Source organism: Lethenteron reissneri, chromosome 21 (genome assembly GCF_015708825.2).
Source record: "Lethenteron reissneri isolate LAM-NWPU_2019-01 chromosome 21, ASM1570882v1, whole genome shotgun sequence".
NCBI lineage: Eukaryota > Metazoa > Chordata > Hyperoartia > Petromyzontiformes > Petromyzontidae > Lethenteron > Lethenteron reissneri.
In genome coordinates, this window is record NC_083799.1 from 10950470 (window position 1) to 10975140 (window position 24671).

A 24671-nucleotide genomic window follows, 5' to 3' on the forward strand; every position below is an offset into this window, starting at 1 on the left:
ACAAATTAATTCCTGCCACCAGAATACCGATGCCAATTATCGGACTGTCCAGGTCAAATCTGGACAGGTGGTAACCTAAATACAGTCCAACGCTGATTAAGATATTCTTCCCTGCCTTGAGATACCTTAAAATGTTTCCAAAGAGCATAATTTCAAAGAAACGTAATTTTCTGATGTGTATTGCTATATAGACCTACGTACGGTGCAAACGTTCAACATACAGTGTATGCATCCATTACCGTAAGTGAAAAAGTCAGATTCGTGAACATCTATAGATAACGACAGAAACACCATGCAGTAACACGGAACTGGGTTCATTTTAAATAATATGTGGATTACCATTCAGTAAAACATGGTGTTTTGTAAAATAAATCGTATCCACACAAGTTCCACAGACTAGTTTGCATGACCTTAAGGACCACCAGTAATCGACTGAGCACAGGTTGGGAACCACTGCTATAGACATTGTACAATGTCCTTTTTAGTAAAGCATATACCGTGGTCAATTCTTGGTGATATTGTAGTCCCTGCCCATTATGCGTAAACGGTCAATCCATTCAATGATTATATTATTAATTGCTTCTTAAGTTCCCAATGCGTACATAGAATCATGTTTGTAAGAATCATGATTATGCAAATTAAATGCAAATACCATAAATCATGTTTAGGATAATGGAGGAAACAAAACTACAAAGACAATGCAAATCAGCACAAAAACAAAAATCAGTTGATACTGAAATGCAGTTGATGAATTACATTTAATTTCTGAGGGGAGTGAACGATTACATGCATATTCGCCATTGCTTTTAATATTAGCATATTTATTATTAAAACTATAACTTCCAAAAATGTAAATCAGCCATTGTTTTCATTTACAGTATACTACACCTCTTAGGTCTATCAAAGCAAATGTGTTAAAGTTAATATTTCCTTGCGCTGCCTTATGGATCAATTGTTGTAGTGCCTTAAATGTCTCATGGGAGGAACGTAATGCCCATGTAGTAATTGCTCATTCTTTTAAATAAGCAGAGCTGTCATCACAACCGTACAAATGATTATAGGTGCAATATACATAAAACAGCCAGGATATATATGAATACATGTTCTAAGCAGTTTAACACGTAGGCTTTCGTGACTAAGCAATAGCAAATGTCAAACTCATACAAGTGCCAGTGTCACCCTTTTCCAAAATAGATCAATATGAAAATGTAACCGTTTGTGTGTGTGTTTGTTATCCTTCGCCCGCACCTCCATTGTGCAAAAGAAGTTATACATACAGTATATACACAAAATCAGTATTATTTGATGTGATGAGATTTAATTGTTTAATTAACATCTTCACTTAAAGCTTTCGTGGCTGCAGGAATACATATTTTATGGGTCTTTCGGTAAAGCCACGTAGATACTAAAAGTTGTGTGGAAACCCTCCACACAACTATTAGTATAACCAACAGAGAACATTTGCAGAATAATAAACTATGTATGTGTTATCCAACAAAAGACATAACCATGATATCTGCATGGCTATGCTAGATCAGTCAAACAGTTTCAAATGTAATTTATGTAGTATCAGGATATTTAGTTTTGGTTTGGCTGGAGAACAGCTAAAATCATGACAATTTAAAATGTAAGTCATCTATCTAAAAGCTTCTCAATTAAATTGATAACGAATGTGAAAATCCATTATTTATGGAATATTAAAAGTATTGTATGTACTGGAATACACAGGCAATATTGTGGTCATAATTTAGTCATGTGTAATTATTTAAAATTCGTCTCGGATTGTTTTTGTTACAATGGCATAATTGAGTACTTGTATGTCACTTAATAACCAATACTGTGACATGTAATCTTTGGAACATTAACATGCCATGAATAAGCTATATATTCATAAGCGGGGCCTTGCTTTGCGGTTAATGGCAGCTGTTTTTAGGCAGCACTCTTTTGGCTTTTAATGTAAGCCAGCACGTGGTCTAGGGCAGCCCCCGCCACATCCTCTTTGAAGATGTCTCCGAGTGCGCCCAGTTCCATGCTGGCATTCACTTCTGTGACGAAGAACGATCCATTGTCTCCGCACTGCAAGACGACTCCACAGATGTCCACTTGCAGGATCTTGGCCACTTTCAGAGCCAACTCCTTGCCTTCAGAGCTCAGCTCCCAATCCTTTGATTTGTCATCTTGGCAAGGATACACACACACAATCTCATAAATATACAGGTATATGTACACACAAAATGGGCATGTATATACATATTTAGTGACATCGTGGGATGTCACTGTGTGGTGCCGGCCCGAGACAGGCACGGCGTGCGATGTATTGACATCGCGGACACCACTTGGATGTGGGTGCAGTACCAGCCCTAGAGGGGCTCGGTGAGCGCTGATCGATAGCGCTGGATGGCACCACGCTCGGCGTGCAGTGCTGGCCCCTACAGGTTAGGGTGTGGGAGTGCCGGCCATGGATATGGGGTTACTATAGGCCATTGACCCCAGAGGACACGTGACCGGTTAAGTCTACATAGGGGCCCCAAGTGGGGGCTAGGGGTGGTCACGTGTCAGGGTCGAGATTCTGCTCGAGGATTCTGGAAGGTGGTCGTGGCCAAGGGCGGAGCCAGCCACGCCACAGAGGATATAAGCCGGGTCCCCCAGAGCGACCGTCACTCTTGTTCATCCTGAAGAAACCTTCGTCTACATTTTACGTCCTGCAGAGTCTCCAACACGTGGACCGGGACCCAAGCTGTGGTCCAGTCTGTTGTAGCTAGTTACGGTGTAATTAGTTTAGTTAGCCTGGTGGTCACCACCAAAGGTTGTTATTCTGTTAAGGGCCAGTTACCCCGTGTGTTGGTGTTAATCTCAAACCTATATAACATCCTGCTTCAGCAGCTCTCCCACTATATATTTTTCACCTGATGACGATTGTTTGTGTTGCGATTGAAATGTTGTGATATTTTTTAAATGATTTTTCTATCTACCCAAAGAATATGAATTCCTGCAGTAACGAAAGCTATAACTTAAGATTTAAAACAGTTTATATGTGAATGAGCCTGCTGGTGCAGCGCTGGAGTCCGTGCCTTGCAATAGCAAGGTTGTGATTTTAATTTCACCTTGGGGGTTGACTCAGCCCCTCTTCCCTCTGAAGTAAATAAAGTGAGTACCACTTTGTGGTGGACATCGACAGTGGTTGTCCTATGAAAAAAACTCATCTAGACCATAGAAATTAGGAATTTTCAGCACTGGCTTAGGGCTGTAAACGTAAGTTGATAATCTCCCCTTGCTCGGTAGAGTGGGGAACCACTTTGACGTTGTTCCTTGTATGCATACAATTACCGCATTCTCTGAATTATAATGCCCTCCAGAAAGTAAGGCGCATCTCAAACTTTGGACGTCAATTTGATAAAGAAAAAGTGTATTTTATAATAGGGAGAATAAGGTCCTATGGATAGCCATCTTTTATAAGATTTATAAATGCATGGCTTTAAAATGGTTTAGAGCCGTCTTCTGGATAATTATTCTGAACAGCTGGTGGTATCTTCTGCCCTCTGGATGGTCATATACTGTTGTGGAGAACCATCTATTAGAAAGATGATGCTAAACAACTACATTAAGACACGTCTTCCGGTACAAACGTATTCTCTGGATTATAAGACGCTCCTCCTTTGACTTAAAATTACGTGGAGAAAAAAATAAACCAGCGCATCTTATAATCAGGAAGAATACATATTCAGGATTTACCCTCGCCCGGGGTGCCTTCTGCCTCCAGGCCTTTGCAGCATCTGAGCTGGGCCCCAGCCACATTGCTGCCCACCACCAACACCAGCACCTCCATGCTGCCGCCCCCTTTCACGTAGCGCTGGAACATGTAGGGCTGCTCGCGCCGCAGCAAGTACGTGCGACTGTGCAGGAATTTCTTGTCCCGGGCAAAGAATACCTCCTGCCCTGCGAGTACAATTTACAAACGCGCCATCACACCATCACAACACAGGCCACGCATCAACAACAAAAAAACCCGTTTGCCCCTTTTGGCAATGATAAATAGAAAAAAATGACAATAAATAATACCAACGGTCACAGGTGGCGTATAATCAATGAAATGTAAGTTAGACTGCCTTAAAATCTTCATATTTATTTTGTAAGCACCCTTTATTAGAAATTCTTCAATACCGTAATCTTCCACTGTTAGCTAATGTGTCTCCAAAATAGCCACTGTCGCATTTAGAGTATCCTAAACCTCCAGTTGGAGAGGCGTATTTAGAAGGATGAACTATAAAATCAAACTTATCTTGGGAGTGTCTGCTAACCCTAACAAGCCTCTGCGTTTAGCTTGCAGCAGCAGTCAGATCGAACAGGCTCCCTCTCTCTGCCTCTCTCAGTCATTGTTTTTCCAAGGCGAGTCTTTGTGCACAGGGGACGATTCAATAGATTTCGTTTCTAAGCCTCGGTTTAAATGACTGCTGTTTTCTGAAACGCCGCCTAGAAACAGCACTAAACACGCTACGAGAGGCCCTTTAAAAATGCTATCAACGTTTGTTTGAGGATGCAAGACAGTTCAAACCAGGCTATATGGGCTTATAGCATTTACACATCAGGTAGGGTTGCTAGGTTTGTTGCTAAGCGTATATATAAGCAGCACCACGGGGTGGGGGGGGGCACATGGGGGTTGAAAAGTCCCCAAACGTGGCAGAATGGGGGTGCAAACAATAGACTTGCCCCCCCACCCCACCCAATAAAAATCACTGTGAACTGGGAAGTAGGAGCCAATTGACGAAATGTTAACAATGAAAGTATTTGTTATTTACGGCTAGTTTATACCACGAATATATGAAATGTGCACCAAAATATGGCGAACATAACAAACGGCATCGCTCTCAGCATGGGTGTGAAGCCGTGACCTTTGCACATGATATATGGAGCCACTTCGTGTCATGTACAAGGAGCCACAGCATCTCCACGTGAAAAACACCGATGCGTCGTCTCTCCGTAACATCTGCATCCTTAACCTCAGCCAATCTCCTTGCCACTCATGCCTCATACCGCCCCCACCGTTGTGAGGTTATTTAGCCCTCAACCTGTAAAATGGTGGCAATGCCCATGGTCAAGTATTGACTGGTGAATGATAACACTCTCAATCTAACACGGAGGCTTTCGCAACCAATATTATTCATGAGAAATGTTTTTTTGGGCTTAGATCAAAACGTCAGGGTATTGTAAATGTTGTTGTGGGTTTACTCTCCAACACACCGGTGTGCTGAAGTAGTAAGTAACTGGCACGTTTTGTTTACGTGACAAACCTTACTAATTGGCTGTGGTGGGTGCTGGTGGGTTAACGACACATTTATATTTACCAAATTTAACCCAAACAATATGAATAAAACTCTAATTTACTACAATCTCTATGTCTACAATCGATTATGGGGTTTTAACTTGAGTTCGAGCAGTCCAGCCATGTGAAGTGAATCTGTGGCAATGCCGGTTTATGCTTACCCTTGCTTTCTCGCAGGATGATAGGGTATTCCAGTTTTTCTCCCTCTTGAGCCATGGCCCGGAAACTCTGTTGGGGGTCTCCGCCCAGCTCTAATGACACAGATCACGAGAGTCACACCTATGGCTCAAAATATCACAGTCCCTTTGCTGGACCATTAATGAAATCATTTTAAAATAAATCATCCACCCGTCACGCTAGACCTTCAACTCAATACTGTAGGAGCATTTTTTAGCTTTTAAAAAATATGACGCCATATGCAGGTGTACAAAAAAATCTGAAAGGTTGGTAACAATCCATTCTTATATTGTTATTGTTGCACATTTATAATTATTGTGGATTTTTTTTTTAATATATAATCGGTGTAGTTAGATAATTGTATTTTTCAAACACTGGTTGTGTTTTAAACCAAAACCATCAGAGACGTGTTTTTATATCTGGTTTTTCCACCAGATTACCTTTGTATGATAATTATGGCTAAAGGAGAGATGGGCATGTGACAAGTGAAATTCATGGATACCAGCAGAGCTTCATTTCAGCCGGGTATGTCTGGATCAGTAACGTGGAAAATGTGGATACTTGGCACACCGCATCCAGTTTACCAGCGATCCAGAATACATTCATAACTTGTAACTTGACGGATTGATTATATTCGGGCACATGATTGGAGTTATAGACATTGATCTATTGATATGTAGATAGCCTACAAATTAATGAATGTATGTATGTATGTACGAATAGGTGAATGGACAGGTGTACGACAGGACAAGTAACTAAATAATTAAATAGATGACGGATGCACCAATTAGACTGTGGCTTCTACAAACTCCGACGAGGTCTGTGCCCGATAAGCCACGCGGCACTGCCGCCTCATACCGCATAGGAAGGTGTCGAGCAGTGGCAGCTCGTGCCCAGACAGCTCCTGGTACGTGCGGAATGTGTTGCGGCAGGCAGAGAGGGCCTGGCTGCGGTTGAAGAGGCGGCTGCCCATCCTCTCCAAGTGGCACAGCAGGGTGTGAAGCTTCTCCGTGTCCCCACCTGCCCGGCCTGCATCTGCCTGTACGAGCACCGCTGTGGGGTACTCGCTCACCTTCTCTTTGGTCACGTACATGCCTGTTTGAGACAGCGTCAGACAAAGACCCCCCCGTATACCCTTAACAGACAGTTGGGGCAAGTGCTGTTATCGAGAAGCACCTATGGAAGGCGGGACGAGACACAAGGGGGTGGGTGGCCAACACCACGCACGGCCGCCTTTGTCTCCCTAGTGGCGATGTTTAATACACACTGCACCAGGGTCGACAGCAGCCCCCCACACAGACAGAATAACTTATTCACAGGGTATGCCACCACAATTGCGGACTGCAAGGGTTAGGCTGTTCAAATTCCACCTACGATTAATAATGCCAGAGCTTTACCAAACAGTTTGCATGCTTAAATATTGATGCCACGGTCCTGTGTTGTCAATGTTATGGTAAGTTTTCCGACTTATTGGCATCGCTGATGACCATAAACTAATAATACATCTCTTTGTCAGTCCACGGCCGTAAGAGGGCCTCCCCCCCATGTTCCCACAGGCCGGCGTGGTGAATTAAGGTCACATAAATAAATAGTTTGGTAACGTACGGTAAAATTAGCTGGGAAAGAAGACACCTAATTTTTCTGAATGCTGATTACCCCTTTGTTAATTGCTATAATCATAAATTTGAGCTCAATTATCTATGATATTTCATAATTACAATTAAATGTCATTAACGTGGTCATATGCATAGCTTTGTCTTATTTCGTCATAACTTGATAGTCGAGCAAAAATATGAAAACAATCTTTTGCAAGTCTTCTTATGATATATGAAAAAAATATTCATTCAGTTAACTGAATTTATTTTACACCAAGCTTTTATGGTAATGTGATGCTCTTGAATAAAAAAAGCTCAAAGTGCAGCCCTGCAATTACTTGCTCATGGCACTGTTGGCAGTAGGGCCTCTACCAGAGAGAAGTCTAGAGAGACACTCTAGAACACCGGTTCCCAACCAAGGAAATGCACAATTTCAAATCACTACTAGCATGCGGTACGCCACTAAATGTTTGGAGGTTGAAAAGGGATCCGTACACTTGCAAAGGTTGGGAACCGATGTCCTTGAGCTTAGTTTGCTGGTTAGATGTCTAAGGTGGTTGTACCCACACTTCACCCCACCAAATGTACTTTATTGTACTTCCGCCGCACCTCGGATTAGCAGGTATGGCTACGTACAGTGTCGAAAGAAGTTAAAAATACATGCATACAATTGTGGTGTAACCATTGATACTGCATTTATATTGCCCATTGTTTGAAATGCCATGCTGGGAAAGCAAGTCGGTACCCTCTGGATTGCAAGTCTAGTGTGCTCACCTATACTTCATGACAGCGTCCAATCTTGAATAAACTATAGTCATTGATATTTGTGTGGATATTGTAACATGCACAAAGATTATTATTTCATCATTATTTCTTAGAAAAATAAGGTAGAATTTTTATGCAGAAATTCGACATGGTCTTTTTTTCATAAAACGTTTGATTACAATATTAATAAAGTAAAGAATATGTCCTGGCAATACGCGGGTGATGTCCGTGTAACATAGCTAAAACTGACAAAAATATGAAAAAAATTGAAATGTAATATTTACAATCTGACCTACAAAATAAATATAACTACGCAACATTATAACGCCTATACCATTGCATTGCGTGCCCCCAATTCCTCCGAATTGTGTTCTCGTACGAGTCGAATTGAGGCATGCTCGAGTGATTTGTAGCAGCTATATTTTTACATGCGGCAGTCTGGTATTTGTTAACTGCCTGCTTGCAACTTAAAAAAAAAATTAACTCGTAAAAACAAAGTTTTTCACTATAAATCCTTTATATGCGTGGCGGCTAGAGTCCTCTCGTCCTCTGGCTTGAGATGGCTGCCACCTATGGGACAGATGATTGTCTGGCAGCATTAAGCAATTGGTAATTAAATATTTAAAACATTTTCCCTAAACAGTGTAAAATTTTGGAGAAAATTTTTTTCACGAAAATTAATTGTCACGCACGAGTCTGTGTGCAAAATGTCAGCTCGACTGAAAGATTTGCACGGTCGTAAGCAAGCAAGCAAGCACGCAAGCAAGCAAGCAAGCGAACTTAATATAAAGGATTTAATAAGGGTTTCTCTCATTGACATTAATGTTATGTTAATAAGCTGATATCATTGGACCTTGTGTTACAACTCCTCACCTCGAGCTATCAATACTGTGACACATGCATTGTCTTTGTGCTGTTCGCCTTTTGGTGTGACACTGGTGAGACTAGGTCCTCGAGAAGGCTGTCCCTCGTGTATGCCAATCAGTTTAAAAGCCAATGCATTTATAAGTATCAGAGGATACTCTTTGGTTCTCTCGGTAAAGTCACGTAGATGAAAAAAATTAAAATAACTAAATTCAATCACGACGTTTCGGAGGCAACACAAGCTGCCATCATCGGTGGAACAGCCACAGCAAAATTACTGCAGTGAATAATTTTGCTGTGGCTGTTCCACCTGATGACGGAAGCTTGTGTTGCCTCCGAAACGTCGTGATTTATTTTATTTTATACCTACGTGACTTTACCGGATGTGTTAAGGTTTGTGTAACCTTTATGCATTTATTTTGTGTTATTTTTACAGGTTTTAAATTTAATCCTCTCGAGAAAGATTAACTGTAGAACAGATTTTCTTTTTTTTTGGGGGGGGGGGGGGGGAGGAAACGATCATACAGTGATTATGGCTGCAGGTCACAACATGGCATTATTACATCGCACCTTTAAAACCCTTTACACACGGGACACATTTCAAGCCAGTCAATTTATCTGCAATAGTCTACATCAATGAAGGTTGTTGCCTGCCTTTTGCAAAGGGGTTAATAGTCTTAAAATGTGGCAATTATATCTTGTAACCCCGCAGATCACACAAACTGTCTGGTGTAGTCCCTAATGGAATTCAATACGGATGAATAGTTTGTATCTGCCTTAGGGACCATTAACGCATTTGAAAAAATGTTGAAATAGAGTAATTGATTGCAATTGATTGTCAGTTAAAATACTGACAATAATTCCTTCAGTAATATGTTATTAATCCATGATCATCATCGATGATCTGTTTATTGTTGGATGAAGGCCTAAAATATATATACTGGGGGAGAGCAGTGACACAGTAATTAGCACGCTTTATTCTGAAATCGATTCACAGCCATGGCTAACATCAATGTCAAGTGATATCTCAACAGATGCTTTGCTACCACCTTCACCAACCCACACACTGACCTGCGTGGTGAAGTATGGTCAAACAACCCCATTGCTTATTATATGGGAAGGTCTTCACCAACTTGTGTATTGACTCAGGGCTGTACATTATTAATGGTAATACAGAATAATTTATATGCAAAATGTATATCTCAAGATATAGGAAAACACTTGGTCAAATGCTAAAATATTAACTGCCATAAAATAAGTATGTATTACAATGTTCATATAATTATTGCAACTGAATTCGCTATTTTACTGTTCGATCATTCACCATGGTTTATTGTATATTTTAACATGTTTCAACATAGTATTCTCTCTAGCACAGTTAAAAATATACATGTTATTCAAGCCTAAAACAGTCATGTCTCAAATTTCGATGTAAAGCTTTCGTGACTGCAGGGATTCAGTCACACACACTGACCTGCATGTCTCACTTTATAAATATTGAGTTTCCATTGTTACATACAATGTCAAATTAAATAAATATATGCATAGTATATCCGGATATTTCCTCGCTGCCCTCGTAACCATTAGTTATTTTGTGGACAAATGCAAAAGGCACAGCCTGGTTTAGAATGGTACCACCACCATTATTAATGAAGAAACGCCCTGGATCTTTGCACGTGACGGAAAACCCCAAGATGTATTCAACCTCCAGGCAAAGATTGAAACAAGATGAACGTGCAGCACAATCACGTGACGATGACCCCCTTAATGGTACAATAAACTGGCACATATAATGGGAAGAAGAATATCTCACAATACCAGAAGAGGGGAGAACGGCATGAAAATGTCTTGAGTGTTATTGGTTCTTTCGGTAAAGTCACGTAGAAGGGAAATAATACAATAATAAAAATCTAAAACAATTTTTTTTATTGTTTTATATTTTTATTATTTCCCTTCTACGTGACTTTACCGAAAGAACCAATAATATGAATCCCTGCAGTCACGAAAACTTAAAATCAAAATGTCTTGAGTGTTGTATTACTTAAACTAAACCATTTTTTATTTTACCAGGTAAGGCCCACTGAGCTATATAGCTCTTTTTCAGAAGCGACATGGCCTCAAATGATCGCTCAACGAAGTGGCTTATCACGTGGAAATGTATTGCAGCTAAATACTAACGCATGTTTCTAAATCTGGAGGGAAAGACCGGAGAACCATGAGAAAAACTACGTGACCACAAGGAGAACATGCAAACTCCAAATATATAGGCGTCAGGGTTGGGATCGAACCCACGACCACCTGTATACCAGGCGAGAGAGTTAACATCTCAACACCATGGCACCCACAACTGATATAAACCAGGACCTTTAATGTCCTCCAACAATTGCAGATTCCCCAGGACAGCTACCTCAAAAAGATGATCCTGGGAAAACCAGGCCATACGGTGACCCTACATAGAAAGCATTTACTTACCCAGGACCCCTCCCTCCAACGACATGACCATGTCCTCAATGTAGACGACACGCAGGCCCACGCTCTGTGCTGCAGAGCGCTCCGTTGCCAGGTTTTCCAGCTTCTTGGGGATGTCGTCCCCATTCTTTGCCTCCTCCGCAGGCTTGGCCGTCTTCTTCGGACGGTTGAGAAGCAGCCAGAGAGTTTTCTCAGCCATGGTGCTGACCGGGTCTCGGGATCCTTTGCCGATGAAATGCGGACGATGCACCGCGTGTATGTGAATGGGTGGGGTGCCTCTGAGCTGCACAACTTGCGATCGCGTCAGGCTTTGTGAATTAATCGTGCTCTGGAAATGTACTGTGAAACGAAGTGTTCAACCGCAAAACCAGTCGGCTGAGTCCCCACTGGGTGTGGTTGTGTTTGCAAATTATATTACCTTGGAGTTTTCAAATAATGTGGGGTGTCACCATTTTTGGTAATGAAAAAATAGTTTGATGCTGCAGAAATTCAAACCTTGAAACAGGCGTATTAACACAGTGAGTTGCAACAATATCGAATATACATTTTAGACTGATTTTTACTTATTTGAAACAATAAGTATCATTCTATTGCTCTAATTTCTGTGGTGAAATAAAAATTCTGAAGATAATTTAATGACATCTCATTATTATTTAGTCAGGCTCTGACTATAACTCATCTTTTTATTTTAGGTAAAATGTTTTTTGCATACTTTGTACGTGCAAATTCTATATGTTTATTGCAAATTCGATTAAGTGTGATTTAAATGGCTAAGTGGCATTTTCACAGTCCTTAGGGCTGTTTGCTAAGTTAATTAGCAGTGCCAATGATAATATATAGTTCACAAACACTGATTAATAAAAAAAAAACATGACTCACTTAGTTGCATATTTTCAATATTATTTAAAAATGATTTTTTTTTTGGGATATTGACATATTCAGCACTGCATTAATACACAGACACAAGTACTGATATTCAGGGTCATTGACAGTTGAAATAGAGCAAGGGTCCTGAACCCAACAACATTTAAACATTGTTTCCTGTGAACAGGTGGCTGGGTAGCTCACTCAGAGCATTGAGCCGGCATTGCTAGGCTCTGAGCAACCACGCATGATGGTTTTAGCCTGGTCAGTGATGACTGATGATCACTGTAACATTGTTTTTATAGTTATAGTTTGGTGATTTCGAAAACTTTTTGTTTAGCCATATTTGTTTGTTGTAGTGCAGAGTTAGACTGATAACTTTAATCTAAATAGTCTTATGGTTGTTATTGTTTGACTTGCATCCCACTGGGATTTTGCACTGAGCATTGATTTACGGTGCCTTTTCTGGAAGACTTTGCTGTTTTTTCCTGAAGTTTTCTGTTTGCGCGTAGTCACATTAAGATGTTCCTTGTTCATGTTTTTGTTTGTTGCGGTTGCATCCGATTTAAGAACCGCATGGCTCACAGGGCTATACCTAATAAATGAAACTGAAAAACTGAAACTGACTGCACAATGGAAAACATCACACAAAATGTGGTTAAGCTCTTGGTTTTCTTACAGTTCCAGCTCTAGAAATATAAATGTAACTGTAATGAGACAATCTCAATGCTAAGCACGTGAAAAGTGCATCAACTCTACTGTCGAAAGGATAAAGAGGCCACTCCAAGGCTTATTTTAAAAGTCTCGCGAAATCTCTTCTGCAGTCATTATCTGGCACATGATGCACACTGCTCTGTGAGATTTCTGAACGGATTCTTCGTCTCACCACATGACGCCGATGACAGAACTGATAGAAAGCAGGAACAAAAAAACCCGTAATATTACGAAAAGAAATTGGGCTTCGAACATTGTGTTCACGTGCGAGGTAATTCGATAGTTGGCTTGTTCATCATCGACCTCATGCATAGCTTTGTAATGCAATACAAAACATGTTGTTTGCGCAGAGCAACAAAATACGTGGTCTACAAAGTTACCTCTTGGCACCACTGTAGGTTCAAGACCGGATAGTACACAATGAGGGTGTCATCTGAAAGAAGAGGAGGCTTGGTTCGATTGACAAGGGAATACATCCGTAATGAGAACAAATCCTGGAATTTGCAATCTGCTAACCTGCCTCTCCATTCCGAAAACAACACATGACCTGGAATACACGACTTTGCATGTGTAGTGGGTTGAACTGAGTCGCAGACGTACTCTTGGAGGCAACACATTTATTTAACACCAACACACGGGGCGTGGCCTCACGGAGGGGGCGTGGCCTCACGGAGGGGGCGTGGCCTCACGGAGGGGGCGTGGCCTTACGGAGGGGGGCGTGTTAGACACGTCCCCCTCAGTGAGGCAGATGTGATAGCTGCCTCCCCTGGTGCTTTTTCATTGCAGTTTCATGACGAGACCAACGAGCCTAAATATCTTTATACACATACGTGAAATAAGCTACCTGGAGTATGGAAGGCGAGGACATGAAATGAAGGGGTCTACAAACATGACATTGGTGACATACTGAGATAGTAACAGGCACGCGCTTATTGCCCGCGCTCCATCCAGTTACTGAAGGGTTGCGCAATCAGAGGGGAGGCTGAGCTCATTGCTGCCTCACCTCTCGTTTCTTCCTGTATTTGCAGCGGAGCTTCGCAAATTTGGCGATTTTGACTATAAAAATGATTGGAATTGTACAGAAATGACATTTATAACACAGATCAGTGGAAAAATCTTAATGTTTATTTGATTTGATTTTTTTTTTCGTATCAGCTATTTTCATTGGAGTATGACAGGTGAGGCTCTGCCTCCCCCTGCCTCTCCTGACCGCACGTCCCTGACCATGGTGGTATCCGCGATGCCAATACACCGCACGCCGTGCCTCTCTAGGGCTGGCACAACACAGTGACATCCAGCGATGTCACTACACATGTACTGTATTACAATATGTACGGTGTTACGCTGGGTTGGAGGTGCAAGAAGGGCGCCTTAACAAAAAGAATGTGCATATGAAGAGGAATTTAGCATGAATATGCTATATATAAGCTCCTAACTTGGTAGTGTCTCATTCTTCACCTGAAGACGGCTGCTTGCGTTGTGGCCGAAACGTCGTGAGAATTGTTTTATTATGTTTTATTTTTATTATTTTATTACTTCCCTTCTACGTGACTTTACCGAAAGAACCAAGAAGATGAATCCCTGCAGTCACGAAAGCTTTAAATCGATACATTAAATTATGTAAGGACTTAATCCCATATACTGTATAGCCACTGCCAAGCAAAATAAAAACCCCTATTACCACGCAGAATCAAATAATAATAATAAACAAATTGCACCAACACAAAGCACAAACAACAAGGAATGATAATACAGTACAGTCTTTTCTGGATATATATACGAACACACACACATATTTTGGTGTGTATACATCTGTAGTGGCATAGAATGGGTCACTCGGGCGCGTAGCGCTGGTTACTGGTAGAGAGCGGGATTGCGGGTGTAGTAGCCCGGTCTACCAGCAGGGCAGGTGAAATGTGCTACCGGAGCACGTAGCGCCGGTTGCTGGCAGAGAGGACACAGCAGCCGGTCTGCCAGCAGGGCACGTGATAGGCCGGAGCAAGGGATGTAGGGTAAAGGTGACAGAGGGGACACGTGGGGTGAAGCCCAGAACCTTCTGGTAGGTTCCAGACGGGGGCGTGGCCGAGGGCGGAGCCAGGCCACGCTGGGGAGGATAAAAGGGAGGTCCCGGCGCTGGGTCAGGGCTGTCGTTGGGAATGGAACCCGTCGTCTACACAAGTCTTCGTCCCCGTTTTCACCTCCTCGGCGTTGTGGGTCAGGCAGTGTGCCGGCTGTCTTGACCCGTGTGTAGTTATCCCCTGTACTGTGGAAGTGTACAATAAACGTGTGTGCCTCCTACTATTAGTGTCTCTGAAGTGACGACTACCCATCATAAGAGGTGCCATGGTGGAGTGGCTTACACACTGTGCTATAAATCTGGCGACATGAGTTTCTGTTCTCGTCCACGGCTGACATCAGTGGTGCGTGACATCTGAAATGGGCCTGGGTGCCTTCCTTACCAAGCCGCACTAACCATCGTTGTAAAGTACGAGTCATATAAATCACCACGTGACATGGGGAGGCATTCACCCAGCAGTGGATTGACAAAGGGCAGAAACAGAATTTTATGCAAAAGTGGATGTGTGTGTTGTGAATTAAACCATATTAAACTTTACCTTCATATAAACTGCCCCCTCCCCCTTCTTAGATTACGCAGCAATTCAATAGATGTTGAACATTCCTTGTGGTGGTGGTGCTGGTGAGCAGCACTGTTGTGTACTTAGAGGCAGGGGAGGCTTTGGACGGCAGTAGTGGTATGCATGTGGAGTGGCTCTCCACTACAGCACGCAGCCAAGGTCACTCTATACACTTTGGCAGTGTAGTTTTTTTAAGAAAATCACTGCACTCATGCACACTACCACAGCCATTACAGACGCACAAAGAAGCCACTGTCCACATTGTGGCAGGTGGTGCATGTCTGTGCTTCAGCATTTTGGACGCAAGATTTGGTGGATCACACATTTTGGAAAGTCCCGAACGCGCTGAGCTTTGAAGTGACTAAGAGACGAGAGTATTGCAAGTGGATTAAATCGATCCGTGCAGACGTTTGTTGATATCGTCTCATCATGAATGTTTTTTTCTCAAGGCACTTCGGTTTCCTCCCACATACTAAACACATCCTTCTGAAAAAAGTCAAAATGCTCATTTAGGTTTTTTTGGATAAATGATGGGCATTGTTGTTATTGCACACCTACTGGGGCAATGACTTAGCACTGTAACTGTTCGGGCAATGAGACTGCATGCTGGGCTATTTTAAAACAATGGCGGGGTAGGGGGGGGGGGCAATTTGCTCCAAGCCTCACGTGCAAGGGAACCTCAGAGATGAACCTAAGAGATGACCGATGGGGCTAAGAGGTTGGCTTCTTCTGGCATTTTCCTCCAGGTTTCCAAAAACCTTTCAGTGGCCCTGATATTTTTAGGGGCACCACGGCGGTTAGGAGACGTTAACTACCTCGCCTGGTATACAGGAAGTCGAGGGTTCGATCCCAACCCTGATGCCTCTATATTAAATTTAGCTTGTTCTCTCCGTGGTTGCGTGGATTTTTCTCTGGGTCCTCCGGTTTTTCCATCCACATTTAGAAACATGCGTTTAGACTATTTGGCTGCTGTTAATTTCCACGTAATAAGCCACTTCTTTGAGCTATCATTTGTGGGTCAAGCCGCTTACCTGATCAAATAAACATAGTTTAGTTTACATTACACTGCGTGTTGAAGAGAAACCAGCGGTGGTTCTTCGTCCTCTCAACACCCGTATGCATCCGTGGGCTGCCACTGCCTTAATGTTAGGCTTAGTGCTGAGTTCTACGCTACCAACTTTGTACTTATAAAATGCTCAACATGTATTCATTGGCCCGGCAGCTCGGGGAGTTCCAGAAATACTTGCGTTGTAACTCCCTAAGTCATTACCTCCGACTTTTAAGAGACACGAGTAGGTCCACCGCTCTCGCCTGGCTTTTGAGTGACACTGAGCTTGGCGGCATGACCCAGAGTCACAGGCATTCATATCCGTGGAATATAATGTGCGTTATGTAAATCGGGTTGTTGTTGTTGTTATTATGAAAAATGCACCATCAGGTGTGTTTATGAGAACTGCATAGTGTTTAAGTGACTTCAGAAACAACACTGACTTCAACTTCCAAAGACTGTTTCCGAACATTGGGTAAATAATTATCCAGTAGCAGTAATCTAAATCAAATGTCTTTGTCTCATGACGTGGTCCCAATGTCACAAGTGGGAATGGGAGAGAAAAATAAACAGACTTCAAAAGTTGAAGAGTTCAACTCTGTTCAGGGAACCTAACCATTACAAACATTTGCCTCACGAAGCAACATGTTTCCAATGGGTTCGAAACTACTTGAGTCTCAATGTAGGAGTGCTTGCCGATAGGTGAAACACAAAATATACATTATTCACGAATGCTGTGTTGCCAGCAAATCTTCCTGGGGCGCCATGGTAGTAAGATTTTAACTACATCGTCTGGTATGCAGCAAGTCATCAGTTCAATCCCCACCCTGACACCTGTATATTTGGAGTTTGCGTGTTCTCCCCGTGATCGCGTGGATTTTTCTCTGGGTCCTCCGATGTTTTCCTCCACATTTAGAAACATGCGTTTAGAGTTTTTGGCTGCTATACATTTCCACATGATAAGCCACTTCGTTGAGCTATCATTTGTGGCCAGGTCGCTTTTGAAAAAGGGCTCAGTGGGCCTTACCTTGTAAAATAGAAAAAATAGTTGAACAGTTTTCCTTTTTAGTTTAGTTTCAGTGAATTACGCTCTGCCAGAGGTAAGTTTCCAGAGTAACCCGTGTCAGCGTCATTAAGGGTTTCCGCAAACTCTACAAGAAGCCACACCTAGATGGCTCATCGTTCAGGAACCTTACATCATGATTTTCCCTGCAGGCTTGGGTGGTGCTCGAATAGGCAGAGCCATAAGAGGTGAACGACCCAACTTGTGGGAACAGGCCCTGCAGAAATAATATTCATGAAATCTGCCCATCTTACTGCGGGTGCTGTTGCTGATCCAGAAATGAAACGTGTCGGTTGTAGGCGGATGAAGGCACATTTAGGGTTTCGGTATTTTACATTGCATTTATGACAAACATACGTTCACTGTTAACAAGTGAAAACGCGACACGTTGAAGTACAATTATAACGCACCACTTCTCGTATTCTGAAATACCGTAACAATGTTTTCAGTGAAGAAACAACACGTTTGTAAATAACACTGTGGCCTTAAAATAAAATAATAGCTGACGTTTAGGGTAATGACCCTTCTTCACGGCATTTAAATGTGCTGTGACGAAGACATGCCTAAGTGCAACATTGGAAAATGTGTAAGAAACATTGTGTAAGAAACAATACCTTTATTTTTTATTATAAATGTAATTACGTGTTGTGCTGCGTGCAAAATTAATCAAATTAATTCCCTTCAATTTCACATTTAAAAAACCCATCGTATTTCAACTCTGACAAATGTTTAGACGATTGCTTATATATTTTCTCGCTTGTGCCCAAAGAAAACCCGCACATGAGAAAATAACTTCCTGCGATTAGCATGGTTGGCTACGTACGGTGCGAAAGAAGTTCAACATACGTACATACAAAATACTACCCAATAACCTTCTGTCTGGACCACCTTCTCTGGTTCTCCATGTGATCTACCAAACCCACCTCGACGTTGCCGGATTAATGTCCTGCATTGCTGTAAAGCTGTAGGGCAGCTATGTATTCTTAACCGAGCATGTGCCTACAAGCTTTTGCTGGCTCGCCATTTCACCACACAGCAGGGATGTGGTTGCTGACGCCCACTGTACCTCCAACGCCTCGTCCGGCAAAGTGCCTCAATGCTCAAGCAAGTGTGGGGTTAATGCTCGTACTGTTAGGTTTTTTCGGTAAAGTCACGTAGGTAAAAAAATGTAAAGTTAATAATAGTAATAATGGAAATAAAATAAAATAATAAATCACGACGTTTCGGAGGCAACACAAGTCTCCGTCATCAGGTGGGACCGTCACAGCTAAAATTACTGCATCACGTGCAGTCACGAAAGCTTCAAATCTAGAGTTAATGCTCGTCTCCATTAGCAGCCCTAAGCCACAGGTAAAGCATTCCACATTCATACGGTCAGGGTCACTCTTGCAGGGGTGGGGGCGTGGGAGGGCGGGTGGGCGGGGCAGGGAGTGAACCAGAGGCACAGCGGTCAGCGAGCAACGCTCTGAATTTGCCACCTACATTTGATTCCTGGCTGTGGCTAATATCAGCGGCAAGTGATGTATCTGCATCAATCCTGGGTCTATTCTTCGCCAATCCCAACTGACCAAAGTGATGATGTATGCTCTAACAGCTCTCATTACCAATACGACTCATGGGAGGAGGCATTCATCCAGCAGTGGATTGGTAAAGTAACTGGGGCGCCAAGGTGGCGAGATGTTAACTACCTCACCTGGTATACAGGAGGTCGTGGGTTCGATCTCGACCATGACACCTGAATGATGCGAGTTTGCATGTTCTCCCCGTGGTCGCGTGGATTTTTCTTTGGGTCCTCCGGTTTTCCTTCCACATTTAGCAACATGGGTTTAGAGTATTTGGCTGCTATACATTTCCACATGATAAATCACTTTGTTGGGCTGTCATTTGTAGGCAGGTCGTTTCTGAAAAAGAGCTATACAGCGCAGTGGGCCTTACCTGGTAAAATAAAAAATGGTTCATAGTTTAGTTTATTTTTGTATTTTTTGTATTTGGGAACTTAATTGATCTGGATATACAAAAAGTGTAGGAATTGATATTTTTTAAAAATCATATTTCCTTTACAATTCATTAATTTATGTGAATACTCATGGACATGTGTGAACAATTGATACTGGAAAGCCACAGTGCCACAAATGTGGCGCTTCAGACAGTGTGATAATTACAGAGTAATTATCAGGACCGCAGACCCTTACCCGAAAGGCATCCTATTACTTTTACATGCACCTAATGAATGTATTACAGTCATCGCGTCTCATACTTCTCCATTGCCGTTGAATACATTCAACCATTAAAAAAAGTCTCTCCCGTGGCTGCTCGGATTGCTGGGCTAAATAATCATATCTAAATCATATGTCATCCTCCCAACTGGCATTTCTGCGCTGTTAAATGTCTACTCAGAGAGAGGTATTTGCTACACATTCTGCTTCAATACCTGTTAAGTCTCGCGTGCTGAAAGCTTGATACCGGAATGCATTCCCCATCAACGTGAGTAACATTTTCCGATAATGTTGGCAATTGTCTCCGAACAGGTCAATCAGTGAGGCATAGAGAGTGAATGTTCTCTCTGAATGTTAATGCGGTTGTACGCGGCCCCGTAGTATCTGGGCGGCCGGAGCGGGGGGTGAGCCCCACTGCCCCTCTGCTGGAGGTTCAGCCCCCGTCAGCAAACCGCAATAGTTTGAGGGGGTTGGACAAAGCTAAAAAATCAGCACAATCAAGCATTGGGCGTCACAGCTTTTCCTCATCCACGCAGGGGGCGGAGAGCGAGAGCAGAATGCATGGCAGACACAAGCAGATGGATCTTCTTGGTTCTTTCGGTAAAGTCACGTAGAATAGAAATAATAAAATAATAAAAATAAAACATTTTCAAATGTGAGAATTATTATTTTTATTTTTATTATTGTATTACTTCCCTTCTACGTGACTTTACCGAAAGAACCAAGAAGATGAATCCCTGCAGTCACGAAAGATTTAAATCGAAAAATACAAGCAGATTGCTTCGTCCGTCGCTCGTTCTGCTTAGCGTTTAACATTTTGTTTAAACTATGTTGACTGCTATGCCCCCTCATCCCCTGAGTTTGTGTATGTCCCTTCACACCCCTCCGCCGCCCTTTAAACAAGGTCAGACAACAAGGCGCTTGTACATCGATTGGGAAGTCACATCAGCGTTTGCCGTATCTAGTTCATTGTCTTGCTTGTTGTATGCATCAGCACAAAATGTGGGAAGACTTTTAAAATTTGAAACTATAATTTGCATTGAACTGCCCATATAGGACCCACCACTGCGATCTCTACATTGAGCCAAACTTAACATCTCTTAATGATTGACGGCTTGTGCATCATATCTTATTTATTCACGATGTACTTATAAAAAAATCCGCAGACTACCTGCTGGATCTCCTCACTGTTTCGAAGAATAAATGTGACCTAAGGTCTTCGCTCATTTACCAGCTTCACATTCCTTATTGCCGTACAAATACTGGAGGAAGGGCCTTTGCTATTGATGCCCCCAGGGTCTGGAATGCTATCGCCAATAAACTGCAACTTGGATCACTGCCTGTGAGATCTTCACTCAAAACTACTCTAGAGGAGTTGTACACCCCTAGCTGCCACTGCTATTCAGTGGCCTGAAATCAAATGTATCGCTCTGGATGATCGCTGCAAAGTATGATCTTGAGTTTTGATTATAGTGTGCTAATCTTTAAAGTGCATTGATGCTCCTACTGATACTCCTGCTGTTATTGAGTGATTTATGCTGCCAGCTATGGCTGGAAAGTTTGGTCGTACATGTTACGTATGTCGTTTTTTGTTAAATTTGAATCACAGTTTCTATGATCACTGTTACATTTTTTTAATCGCTTTATTTTGGTGATTTCGAAAACGTTTTGGTTTAGCGATATTTGTTTGTTGTAGTACAGAGTTAGTCTGATAACCTTAATCTAAATTGTCTTATGGTTGTTATTGTTTGACTTGCATCCCACTGGGATTTTTGCACACAGCATTGATATACGGTGCTTTTTCTGGAAGACTTTTCTGTTTTTTCCTGGATTTTTCTGTTGCGCGTCGTCACTTTAAGATGTTTCTTGTTCATGTTTTTGTTTTTTTGCGGTTGCACCCGAATCAAGAACCGCATGGCTCACAGGGCTACACCTAATAAATGAACTGAACTGAAATGAAATAATTTCCAAGACAAGCGAATCCCAACAACAAATAGTCAATGTCAGTAGGGTATAAAATGTAAATCAATGGGCAATTTATATTTATTAATCGCATCAGCTTGCCATTAGGCTGCTGGTACGTATGTTGCTCGTGGAAATTATTTGTCCGTGTAATTGATGGGCGAGGTGATTTCATGCAGTAGAAACCCTCGTCTTCTAATTTAACCACCACATTTAAGCTGATACAATGTACATTCAATCAACACCTTAACCAGGAGATGACAGTTCCGTTCTGGAAACACGTGTTCACTGATTCATTCTTGCCTCCTAATGCAGGTTTATGAAATCCGGAGTGTATTCACCGGTAGGGATGATTAATTCTGATTTACGTTCGTGTATTCATGATCAATTTCCTCTGATCGAATCACCCGAGGTGCACCCAATTGCATCAGATCTCGGAAGCCTGAGCAAGTTTGAGCATGGATCGTGCTCGGAGGGGAGACTGCCGTGCACAAACATATTGTTGTAAATTTTGTGGAAAGCAGAGGGCATTGCAGCAAGAGTCAATGTTGCACTCTACTTCCACGCTTTCACATCTCGTATCCTCGCCTTCATCAAGCAGTTCAAATGTGGTCAAATAACCCCTACAATCCGCACGGCGTGAGGAGGCCCTCATCCAGCAGCTTATTGACAAAGCGCTGTACAAATGCTGATGTACATACACATGCAATATCTTTAAGATAAACTGGCTTAATCAAAAGTGACGTAAACTACACAAAAAGCTTCAACTCTCTTTCCGCACACTAATCTTCACTGCGTGTAAAGTTTACCGCAGGTGAGTATGACTTCGACATTTGCCGAACTTGCTGTGTTTACTCTTGTGCAGAGCTAAACAACTCATGCATTCTCCCGAAGACAAAGAAAGAGATCTCCCGTATCGCCTGAACAGACTGTTTGGAAAAGTGCTGTTAGCGATGGAGGCCGGGACGGCACACGAGGGGGTGGTGATGCTTACACACCAACACCAGGTACTCATTTGAGGCTGGGTCAACCTAGGAGAGGCCCATGAGCGGTTCAGATAATCGTCACTGGTGTTGGCCGTGGGCGGGTATCGAACTTGGGTCTATGGCGGGTTCGTGGCGCTAACCGCTACACCACCACTCCCCATTCATTCTCCCAGAAACATCAACAAACACAGGCTGGCGATGTGCGTGCGAATCTGCGTCTTTATGTCTGCCGGTCTAAGGATAACTCTCCTTGGCAATGTATTTGGTGAAGGAAGTATATACGTTTTAAATTACTGTGCCATGGTGTGGTGTTGGATTGTTGTTGTTTTGCTGCCTTGTCCAAGCTTCCATTTGGGATTCACAAATCTGCAGGAATATACGTACGAGTGCAATTTGCACGTCCATACTTAAATGTATATTTATTTATTTTTAATGACTTGCTTAGATTTTCCATATCTCACTCTTGTATCATTTTTTGTAACTTGTTGACCCGCCCCTACAGGACAACTGTGAAAAAGAGCTTCATAGATCATCAGATTCCTCCAGGATAAATACAGATAATGCTTCTGATTTATGATGGAATGATACCCATTGGCTGAATATTAACTTGTACAGCTTTTTTCGTCAATCCACCGCTGGACGAGGGATTGCCCACACCATGGGGTTTGTTGGGGCTACGTGACCATACTTCACAAACAGAATAGTTTCGCGTATGTAAATATGGTAGCTGTGGGAGAGACGCCGATTTTATCCCGGCCACCTTTGTCTCCCCGGTGTTAATGATCACACACAGCACCAGGTACCGTGCTCTTTCAAGGCTGAGTCGACCTAGGGGAGGCCCAGTACCAATGGACACACATCGTACAGTATATATATGCTGTATATCGTTAACCCAGGTCTCATACAAAAGACAAAGCTCCCCCGGGTAGCCTCTAGCAGGCTGTATGGGCAAGTGCTGTTCCCGAACAGACATTCAATCATTCACTCACTCATTCACTCACTTGCTCGCTAGTTCATTCGGCCGCTCATTCACTCACTCGCTCACTCTGATAATTAACTGCATTTTGAAACATGCTACGTATTTTTCTTCATGGTTTTAAGCAAACTCAAAACGTATCATTTGTGGACACGAATACTGCAGCAAATAGAAGGTTGCCTTGACATGGAAAAGTCGAGGACCCACTGAATTTGGCACCGTACCTTCCAGACTCTGTGCAAACATCTCTCCGAGTGGTGCACATTTGTTTGTATAATTTTTGCCTGTTGCATAAAACCTCGTCTCCCAATGTGGGCCACTTGCAAATGAAACATTTAGTCTGAACACATTACCAGGGCAGGTTGAGTGGTGGAGCAGTGCACTGTCAACACAACTGCGTGAATTAGATTCCTGGCCACGGCTGACTAAAGCAGTCCTACTCACCCACCTACCCCTTCACCAACCTGCACTGACCAGCATGGTAAAGTACGGTGAAACTCTCCCCATAACTGACACGGTGTGGGGAGGTGTTCATACAGCAGTGGATTGACAACCAAATTGCCAAGGCAATTGCTATAAGCGAACAGCTATTAGCCGTGGCATTCCACGTGCAGATGAGGTGGGGCCAGTTCCGTGCCCATGCTGTTTGCTCTTTCTTGCGTTGAAATAAACACGTAGTTGTTTCTACTCGGTCAAGCCAAGAGAAGTCAAAATCAAGTTCATTTCCACTGAGGTTATAAGGGATGCTAACCTGTCCGGGTTTGACCTCGATAGTTCGGGAATTGCCATTTGTGTTCGGCTGGCAGGAATTCATTTGTTTCGACATCTGGTAGTGGTATTGTTCGTTCGTTTCTCAGTCCGCTTGTCCTGGTGAGGGTCGCGGCGGCAGCATGTTGAGTAGGGCCGTCCAGACCTCCCTTTCCCTGGCGACAGATTCTAGCTCTACATTACTATACACTACTACACTATACACCACTATACACTGACTCTAACTCTTCTTGAGGAATTCCCAGGCG

The 24671-nt window shown here is 42.6% G+C and overlaps 1 protein-coding gene across 1 annotated transcript; it reads right to left on the minus strand.

Moving 5' to 3' along the window:
- Positions 1-273: 273 nt before the first annotated feature.
- On the minus strand, positions 274-11507 carry LOC133345229 (beta-citrylglutamate synthase B-like). Its single transcript, XM_061555806.1, has 5 exons — positions 11194-11507; positions 6356-6592; positions 5482-5571; positions 3733-3936; positions 274-2177 (listed from the first exon to the last, which is right to left on the minus strand). Exons 1-5 carry the CDS (start codon positions 11387-11389, stop codon positions 1930-1932), a joined length of 975 nt encoding a protein of 324 aa, XP_061411790.1. The 5' UTR covers positions 11390-11507; the 3' UTR covers positions 274-1929.
- Between the last annotated feature and the right edge of the window lie 13164 nt (positions 11508-24671).

Coding starts and splice junctions, on each gene's coding strand:
- LOC133345229 (XM_061555806.1), bottom strand. CDS start 11,389: ATGGCTGAGAAAACTCTCTGGCTGCTTCTCAACCGTCCGAAGAAGACG. Junction 3,937..5,481: donor CATCCTGCGAGAAAGCAAGG/GTAAGCATAAAC, acceptor TTGTACTCGCAG/GGCAGGAGGTATTCTTTGCC. Junction 2,178..3,732: donor AGAAGGCACCCCGGGCGAGG/GTAAATCCTGAA, acceptor ATCCTTGCCAAG/ATGACAAATCAAAGGATTGG.